Consider the following 10,248-nt stretch of genomic DNA (forward strand, 5'->3'; position numbering starts at 1 on the left):
TGATGCATTTAATGTATTAAGCATCATCCATCTCGAGTGTACAATGTTAAGGCTTTTATAGTAGCGGAATGAGGTGAGAGGTTAGTGTACAAAGAGGCTTTTATAGCCGAATGTTAAGACGGCCAGTGGTACTCTTTAACGGCCTATCCTGAGAGTTCATTCCCTTATAGCTTATGGACTCTTATCTTTATGTGATGGTTGTACAAAAGTAAGAAGAAAGAAGAAAATTAAGCCATCCATCTCTCTCTTGTGTGCTTATTTACTCGTGTGTGTATGTGTGTGTGAGAGAGAGAGAGAGAGAGAGAGAGAGAGAGGTTTGCTTGCAAGAGGCCCTCTCCCGTGTATTCTTCTCAATAGTCTCAAGTTAAAGCCTTTGTTAATCACATTTAAAACGTTGATCTTTAATCCTCTTTAACTTTGTGTTTTTTTGCAGTAGAAAGATGATGCATAAGAGAAAATTTGAGCATGAAGCAAACACAGGAGAACAGTATGATGACACAAAAATTTATTAAAAGTAAATATATATTCACACAAAAGTTTACTACAAAAATTGTGATGCCACCATGAATATGCAGCCCATTTAAAGGACCCGGCACAAGCGCCAAGTAAAGGAAGCACGGCCGATGATCTTGATCTGCAGTGGAGAAATAATTAGCTGCACGGGCTCAATCAAGCTGGCTTCAAGGGCAGAGCACCGAAAAACCTCGCTTTCAGGGAAGCGATGGTGGCCCTGATCAAGGTGCCTTCGTCTTTGAGGAACTCGTTGTAGATGTGGATGCAGTAGTCTTGGCGTCTCTCCACCTCGGCCATGGCCATGGCACGGACGGTGGGCACGACGCGGTGCATCTCAGTGGAAGGGAACTGCAGCATGCAGCGGTGCCACTGTATGAGCGTGTCGAAGGGCTTCACGTAGTTGTCCGCAATGAGGACGGGCACGATCCCGGCGGACAAGACCTCCACCATGCGGTATGAATTGGGCTGCCGCCCAGCGGGCACCAGCCCGAAGGTGGTATTCATGAGATCTCTGTAAGTGTGGTTTGCATGCAGGGCTTCATCTTCTTCACAGTTTAGCCCTAGCTCAGGTGCCTGCTTTCTAACCAGGTCATTAGTGGCCTGCCTGCAGCTTGTCACCACAACCACATCCTCCCCATTGTGCATGGATCTGAACGAGTCGTAGCTCCTTAGCACCCCCTCCTCATTAGGTCTTCCCAGGTACCTTAGCCCTCTGAAGGTTAAGAGATACTTCCTTTCAAAAGGCCTTATGGCTTGCATCTGTCTCATGTGCACATTGCCTGGCAAAGGTATGCTTATATCAAAGCCCGGACGGTATATGGTCTCATGCATGTCAGATGCCATTACTGAGGCAAACCCTATTGTCTCCTGTGGAGGTCCCCGTTGCCTCCACATATCTGCAAATGTGATCAACACATGATTCATCCCATCATTCCAATACGGTAATGTGTTGGGATGTGGGCGGTGAGGGCTCTGTAGATCCAGATACACAAAGAAAAGGCATGCTCTGCTTGGGTCATTGGTGTGCCATGGAGTCTCATTCATGCTAGAGAAGTACCTCACCGGAGGGCTTGGCGAATCATATGAGTATATGAGCAGCTCCTCTGCAGCGTCACACTTTGAGTAGTTGAAGCATACATCCATTGAACAGCGTGGGAACAACACAGGATAATGCCATGTTCTCCCTTGGGCATACCATGGCTCATACCTAACCACACTCTGCTTGATAGTTTCCTGCTGCTTACTATGAACTCCACCTAATTGTGTCTCGTTATTGCAAGGTGGGCTTTGATTAATCAATGCTTGATCTTGCTCCTTAATGCCATGCTTGTCATCACAAGTACAATCAACTGAGGACTTTGCAGCATCTTGGTCGTGTTGGTGTGATCCCACATGGAAAGTGCAATTGCAGGCCCCATTGCTGGTCAAGGTAACGATGGGGAATGCATAGTCAGCAGTGGTGAAGTGTGGGGTGCTCTGAAAGAGCATCCGGAAGAGGCCAAAGTACGACAGGATTGCTCCAAGGCTCATGCATATTACGAGTGCAGCAAGGGAGCCTCCAAGCTTGCCCATACAGGCAATATTTACACTGTTCAGATCAAATGTGGGTGATTCAAAGCAAAAGAGCCATCATCGTAGCCGATACGACTGCCAACAAGTATATGAAAGAGCTCCTCTGCGCGAATCCCCAAGCTTACGTGCGTTACTAGCACAGGGAAGCTTGAAAAATGCATTTTATTGGCACTGAAAAGTTGCCAGTTTCTTTTTTTTTAAAACGTGCACAACGCTCTGCGGTCACGACGTGGGGTTTAATAATGGATTCGAAACCACCGTCGCTCACAAACGTGGCAAAGACGCTAGGTGTCAGACAACGTGACAGGTGTCCACTCCCTATTCATCCGACCCAAATTAGCATGGACAGGTGCTCTTATAACGTGCGTCGTGCACGGTGGGATCTTGCCAAAGTTTTAAGATTTTGGGACACCAACCTAAAAAAATTTAGTTACCTACTAGTGATGAGTAAAGCGATGATGTGATCACGTGGTAAGAATAAATCTTGGTATGGAAATCTATACCTTAAAGTAGATTGATGCTAGGTTCTGTGGAACATAAAGTCATAAAATGTTTATTCTCAAATACAACCTTTAATTTTTCTTGCCACAATGAAGAGACGCCAAGAGGGTCTACAACTAGAGGGTTTGTAGCACTTGGAAGAAGCCAAGAAGCCTTAGTGAGAGAGATACAAAAGCCTTAAGCTTTCCATGGTAGAGAGAGAGAGAGAGAGAGAGAGAGAGAGAGAGAGACATGCGACAAGAACATTCCACCCCCAACACACACACACACACACACACACACACACACACTTCCTACGGCATGTGTGAGAATTGTGGTCTCATTTTCCCCCCTCAACACACACACACAAACTTCCTATGACAAGAACATCCCACCCCCCACCCCCCAGCACACACACACACACACACACACATTTCCTATGGCATGTGTGCGAATTGTGGTCTCGTTTCCCCCCATGAGAGAGAGAGAGAGAGAGAGAGAGAGAGAGAGAGAGATGAGTGTAAGTGCAACACATGCAACAAGCAGGAAGGCTATAGAAGATGGGCACACACTCAGGGAGAGTGAGTTGAAGTGTCATCGGTAGTACTAAGAGATCTCCACAAATCAAGCATTACAAGGCTATAGAAGATGGGCACACACTGAGGGAGAGTGATTTGAACTACCAAGTGTGTACCAAGAGATCTCCACAAATCAAGCATTACAATTTGGATAATAATAATAATTTAAGATAATAGTTTAAATTTGTGAATGTTTAAGTACCTTATTCCAAGGTTCTGATTCTACATGAAGGCACTAATTGATTAATTTAATAAAATGGGTTTTGGTGCCTTATAACCTTTAACCTTATTTATTATTTATTTTAAGTAAAGTTCTTAAATAACATCTTTAACATAGAAGTATAGTTTTGGTTCTATGTATGGGATGAAGGGGGGACATGCAAGTCTTTGGTATGTGTGTGTGTGTAAGATGAAGGCCAAAATTACAACTCTCTCTCTCTCTCTCTCTCTCTCTCTCTCTCTCTCTCTCTCTCTCTCTCTCTCTCTATTTTTCGTAATAGAAGATATATTACCAAAAATTACTTTACAAATGGCCACATGGCCGCCATGTGATGTACTAGCTTTCCCTCACTAATTACTCTGAACCACAGGTGTAGCTCGGAGTACCCTCATCCAATATATAGCCATGTCATTCTTCACCAAATGAGTTGACTGCAAAAGGAAGAAACTTGCCACAATAGTAGCCCTTTTATACGACCTATGTGAGCTATAATACCAACTTTTGCATCAAATGTGAAGGCATTCCTAGTTAACCATATATGCCACAAACCTATCCACTTGAAAAAATGAAAGAAAACTGAATGTTCTGGGTTATCTGACCCATTCGAAATCTTGCCGAAAATTTAATTTTTAATCTTTACGGGTCTATCTGTCAATAGAATCTATACGCGAGAAAGGAAATCCCACACCTTCTTTGCCACCGAACATGAAATGAAAAGATGCGGGCATGTTTCCAAGCATGTAGTACAAAACGCACAATTACCAGATGCAATCCACTGCTTTCGCAGGCTGATCTCCCCCATGGTAGGCCTCCAACTAGCACGCGCTGTAGGAACACTTTCCCTTGATATGGAACACTTTCGCAGGCAGCTGATCCCCCCCAATGGTAGGCCTCCAACTAGCATGCACTGTAGGAACACTTTCCCTTGACATGGAATCTTAGACCACCAGCCCTTTAAGATTACTTCCTTCCACCAGGCCCTACTTTTCTTGATGTTCCATACCCTATTAGCCTTCTTAGTGATCCAGCGTTATCTTCCACCATCATATGGTACACTTGATTTGTTGTGCGCTGGACAATGTCCTGAGGCTTTCTAAATGCCCAATCTAACCAAGGTTGTTGATCCTCCAACTAGGAATATCACCAACAAACGATGTAAGTCTTGCCCTCACCTTCTCCCATAACTGTACATATCCACGTGGAACCTAAAAATATTGATGATTTTTTGAAAAGATAATAAGCGGCCTCTATGTGGCAACAAAGCATCCATGATTCTCACTAGTCCCAATCAAGCCATTCTATTGAATTTTGGCTGTTTAACAAGTTTGTCAGGCCACTCCAGAAGTCGTGAAGTAGCTAACACCTCACCTGCAATAGAATTCAACTGCACTCGACTGGTATAAAGGCTTTCATTTAGTGTGTGCCAACACCTCCTTCCATGAGATCATCAAATGAGAAAGGAGAGGTGAAGCCACCACTTGAACCTGTTGGGAACCATTCACTACATCATCCTACCATGTACCATCAATCTTGGAATTACCATCATGCACAAGTGTGACCTCCTGTATGAGAGCCTTAGCCACCATTACCACCCATGGCTCTTGAGATACACACATATCTTGCAATAAAGGACATCTCCTAGCGACCATATGTAATCTGACATCTAATAGGGCTACCCCTCCATCTCCACATCTGTCCTGGCTTATTTCCTGCTCTTTTCCATAGCATAAATCTGATTGGTTTTTGTTTTTGATGCAAAGCTTTACTCGTCCATGGTAATAAAGGCAAGAAAAAAGATATCATGCTAATCATAATGGATTGTGCCACTTTGAGCTGAACATACATAGGCCAACCTTCAGATTTCCAATGCAGAAACTTATCATTTGTCCTTTAGAAATCCATGACAACAAAGCCTGTGAATCAACATAAACTCCAATTAGATAACCCAAGTGTCGTGTGATGCATCCCCTTTGTATGACCTGCCTATTCCATCCCAAAGCAAGCAAATTGCTCTCGGTACAGCTTATCAGAGCACATTTCTGCATATTAATGTATAACCCTGAAGCAAGACCAAAAGTATCCCAAATAGCTAAAGCCTTCTCAACATTATCTCTTTGAGCCTTAAGGAACATAAAAGAATCATCAGCCAATGCTTGGCTGACCATCTGCTCTCTACTTGGAAGAGTAAGTCCTATAAATTCATCGTCCTTCACTAGCTTATCCAGCCTTTATAAGATTGCATGTGTAACAATTGCAAACAAGAAAGGGCTAAGTGGGCATCCCTGCCTGACCGATCTCGTCAAATGAATGGGCTCAGTCACCCCACCATTAATCATAAGCCTAGCCATTGCATGTTGGCTAATAGTATAAAACAAAGAAGACATGCGAGGGCCAAATCCCATAGCCTGCATAAGCTGTGAAAGAAAAGACCAACTAACATAATCATAAGCCTTTTGAATATCCAGTTGAATCATAACCACCTCTTTCCTCGAAGCCCTTACATAATCAATTCCAATTTGTACATTCAGTATATTATGCAAAATATTCTAACCTTTAATAAATCCATATTGCCTTTTGGATGAATCAAAGTAGGAAGAAATCGCTACAACCTATTGGCCAAGACCTTTGCAAATATCTTATACATGGCCCCCATCAATGTGATTGGTCTCCACTAACATAGATTAACTGGGGATGGAACTTTAGGCAATAAATGTACAAGCCCAATCTTCCAACTCGTAGGCATGATACATGTATTCCACACCTCCTGAAAAATAGAAGCGAGAGGGACCTCAACTCATCAACATACTTCATAAAAAGCTCATTGGGGAGCCCATCCCATCCTGTACTTTTCCCTTTAGGCAAATTCTTCAGCACATCTTTCACCTCATCCGTAGAAATATATCTTTCAAATTCATTTACAGAAACATCTGATACCTGGTGACAAACCAAGTGAAACAAAGACTCTCTAGTTGCAATGACATCAGGAGATATGACCTCCTGCGGACCCAAGAAATGGCGATAAAAGTCCATACACACATCTAGAACACAAGTAGGATCAGTAATTTGTACTCTTTGCCTATCTTACATCCTAACAATATCCTCATGTGCATGCCTTTGCGGCAAACGAGCAAAGAACGTATGTGACTAACAATTAGAATCCATTAGGGCATCCATTGGAGCCATAAGCTTATATCTCACATATTGATTCTCATGCTGCAGCATGATGGGACAACCAATCAATAGCTATCTCAATGTCAGGGCAAGAACCGTCCTCTTGAACCACCTGGTTCAAATAAACCAACAACTATTCTAGGTTTCGTAACTTTCCCCTAAAATATGATCAATTATGAATCCCATATTGGCAAGCAAGCTTTTGAATATTGAACATACAACACTCCCAAGATGACACCCCAATAGAGACTACATGGCCTTGAAAGTTTTGTAACACTTGCAACATAAACTGATGGAAAATAGTATGCTCTAAGAAAGTCTATGTTCCACGGGAACACGGATTATGGAAGGAGGCCGGAAGTAATTAATATGAGAGAGCAGGATTGTAGCCATGGGAACATAAAGATGCACATAATTTTTCCATATTTTTGTGCCGAAGTGCAATGTAAATCGTTTTAGGCCAATGTGGGTTCTAAATGAGGGTTCTACGTGTATTAAGCAAGGCTTACTTATGGTGTAGTCTCCATTGATGCAAGCTCTTGCCCACTTCATTGGCAACGAGTTGTTCATGGATAGACTCTCTCTATGAGCTTGTGGGTTTGTGAATGTTACATTCTATGCTTACTCTTAAGCTTGTGGGTTAGTAGATGCACGCTTATGGGTTTGCAGGCATTAGGGAAAGCTAAGATTTAATCAATGTTTGAATGGGATTAAGAGATTGCCATACATTGCTTGTTCTCTTGATTAGTGTAGTGGATTTAAGGGATTGAGAGATTGATTGAGGTGTTGAATGGTTGAATCGTCAAGTGGTGGTTTGTGTATGTGAGCTCTCCCTCATGGGTAAGCCTTCATGCACTAATCGGGTCGAGTCCTCAGATTGACATTGTGTTTCTTAACACATTTGTTGATCGATAGTACTCTATGATCACTATATTGCGCGGTAGAGAGAACCGCTCTACAATGGCGCCGCTGCCAAGGAGCGAGTGCCTACATTAGTTGAGCACCATACACACACTATCACTCCTTGTTAAGCTCCAATCGGTTGCAAAACTGTTGGATAGGAGAGCAGGCTTGGGGACTAATTTTGGTATTTATTTAAGACTAATCTGTTGTTAAATTCTCTTTTATTATCTTGCAATTTGAGTGCGATTGGCTAGCTACGCTTCTCCCTTGAGATCAGGACAAGGACTCAACACACGGGAAGGATTAGAGGTAGGCGCTAAACCTGCAAATTTCAATTTGTGTGCGAAAGAGAGAGGCCTGTTTTTGCATTTGTGTCATTTTGTTGGAGGATAATTTTTACAGTTTCAATTTTTTGCGTGTTCGTTTTATTTTCTGTTCTTAGCTTAGTTTAGTTTTTTGTATCTTTAATTTTGTGCATTTTAGTTCTCTGTTAAACCTGCACCTGTAGAGAAACTGAAATCTGTACACACACATGAAGACTGAACATTGAATTCGCTGCAAATCTCACAGCTGCACACGCATTGAATTCACTGCGCACGCATTTAGTTCACTGCACACGCACTTTAAAAAAAAGAAAAAAATAATAATAAAAGAAGGCGACTGCGCGTGAACAGCGCACCGCGCGGAGAGACCCACACACCGCACCATAAAGACCGCCACCGTACCGGATAAGGGGGTGCCAAAAAAAAAAGAGTCTGGAAAATTTTTCATTTTCTGCCGCAAAAAATTGGGAGGTTATCTAACTTTTTGAGACCCATCGTCGAAATTTCGATCCCAGAATCATTTTCCCATAGTGAGTTCAGTATGGGAAACTGGTAAATTTTAGGCGATTTTTGATCCTGAAAAATACACTTTTTTTTAGCCTAATGTGTTCGAGGGGGTTCAAAATGGGTTTTGGCAAGTTTGAGCCAACTTGAAAATTTTTGGATTTTTTTGAAGAAAAAAAACCTTAAAATTTGACCTTATGCACTTGCGGTCGGGACGTCATATAGACACTGCCATAGGGTCTAGGGCACCTTCTAGAGTACCTACGCAGGAAAGTGGCACCCAATCGGTAGGAAATTTGGCAGATATTGCTGAAACCTTTTCCGAATCCCAATTTGATACCCTTTCCAGGACAACTAGCTTATTGTCTATGGACAATCTAGGGCCGTCAAATAGTCATCCCTTAGCCCCAAATAGGACACCCACAAGATCTTTTAATCCATTTGAAGCCGACACCATGGGGTTACCACTCAATGTGAGACTTCAATATGTCTACACGAATGCTCAAGGAGCTGAGATCTTTAGGGATCCACAACAACGGTATCTCGTTAAGATCGCAGACTTTTTCTCAGAGCTTGATAGAGCACCTCTAGTCAATAACCAGGGTAACATGTACATGGGTGGAGATGGTGTTCTCTACGAAGTCACCTATCATCTAGAGAATGTAGACAAATTAGGGGAGCTCTCTAAAAGTGAGTTCTTAGACTTATCAAAGCCTTCCAAAGCAAGGGAGTCTAGAGATGATTGGCTCATTGAGCCGGACATGCCTGGACCATCCAATACCCAGTCCTTAAAGCCATCAATAGATGATTTACTTTTAGTAGATCTAAATTTGGAAAGGGACAGGAAAGGCAAGAGCAAAATGGATCAGGGGGCTGAGAACCAATGGGAGTTTTTACGACAAATTCTAGTGACAAAGGTCTTTCAGGATGACCCACTTCAAGAGGTCTATAAGGACTCTTTTGAAGGATATTATGCCACAACTAGATTGCCAGAGCTAGATCTTCCTCTAGCACTTGTGGTAGTCGAGAAGCTTGCAGGATACAAGAACCGAATCGTTGATAAATGGGCCAATGAATACCGAACCTTAGATTGGAAGGAAATTCGTGAGCTCGCGTGGAGAGGACAACCATTATTCATGGAAGTGTTCTCAACTAATACAGCTAAACCAGGAGAGACAGCCTTTCTTGGAGAAATTGTTGCTCCTCCCCTACGAGAATTCACTAGAGAGGGACCCTCGACATCAAAGTGGACCACTGCAAATAGCCCAACTCTAGCACCAAGATATTATCCTACACCAAAAGTGCGACCACAGATCACACCACAACAACGTTTCTCTCACTATGACAATCGGAGGGTAGGGGAGCCAACTCGGCCTCCCATAAATGCACCTCCTGAAATGCGGGTAACAAGATCTTTGGAGGGGGTTGGTGAGGCAGGTAATAGGGGACCCACACCAATTTGGGATGCATGTGGACCATCTTACCAAAGAGAGGAACAGTTCCCACTGAGAGTGAGAGGCCGTAGGCCCGATGATGAGTATTCAAGACGAGTAAGGCCATCAACTCTTCAGAAACTGGTAAAGAAGTACGAAGGGTCGGGAGATCCATATGACCATGTAGTAGCATTTAGGTAAGCAGTTCGTGCTGAGCAAGTGACTGACAAGCATACGCAAATTGAAGGATTTGGGCTCACTCTTGAGGGAAAGGCCCTTGCTTGGTTTCAAGCACTAGAGGCTTCAGAGAAATCTTCTTTACGAGTTTTGGAAGAGGGATTCATTGCTGCTTTTTCCTTGATGGGGATTCAGCATGACACAGTAGCAAACATCTACTCTTTCAAGCAAGGCGAGACTGAGAGTGTTAGAGACTGTGTAAATAGGATGAAGCAGTACATTAATCGTCCCAGAAGATGAGAAGCCCACCCAGAGTCCATTAATTTATCTCTTCTTAAAAGGACTTAAAAATTCAACACTACACACACATCTCT

At 42.9% G+C, this 10,248-nt stretch overlaps 1 protein-coding gene across 1 annotated transcript; it reads right to left on the reverse strand.

Moving 5' to 3' along the window:
- Positions 1–621: 621 nt before the first annotated feature.
- Positions 622–2,239, reverse strand: LOC147616162 (uncharacterized). Its single transcript, XM_086778097.1, has one exon. It carries the CDS (start codon positions 2,083–2,085, stop codon positions 670–672), a length of 1,416 nt encoding a protein of 471 aa, XP_086634223.1. The 5' UTR covers positions 2,086–2,239; the 3' UTR covers positions 622–669.
- Positions 2,240–10,248: the final 8,009 nt, after the last annotated feature.

Source organism: Cibotium barometz, chromosome 39 (assembly GCF_041138505.1).
Source record: "Cibotium barometz isolate CiBa-2024 chromosome 39, ASM4113850v1, whole genome shotgun sequence".
Lineage (NCBI taxonomy): Eukaryota > Viridiplantae > Streptophyta > Polypodiopsida > Cyatheales > Cibotiaceae > Cibotium > Cibotium barometz.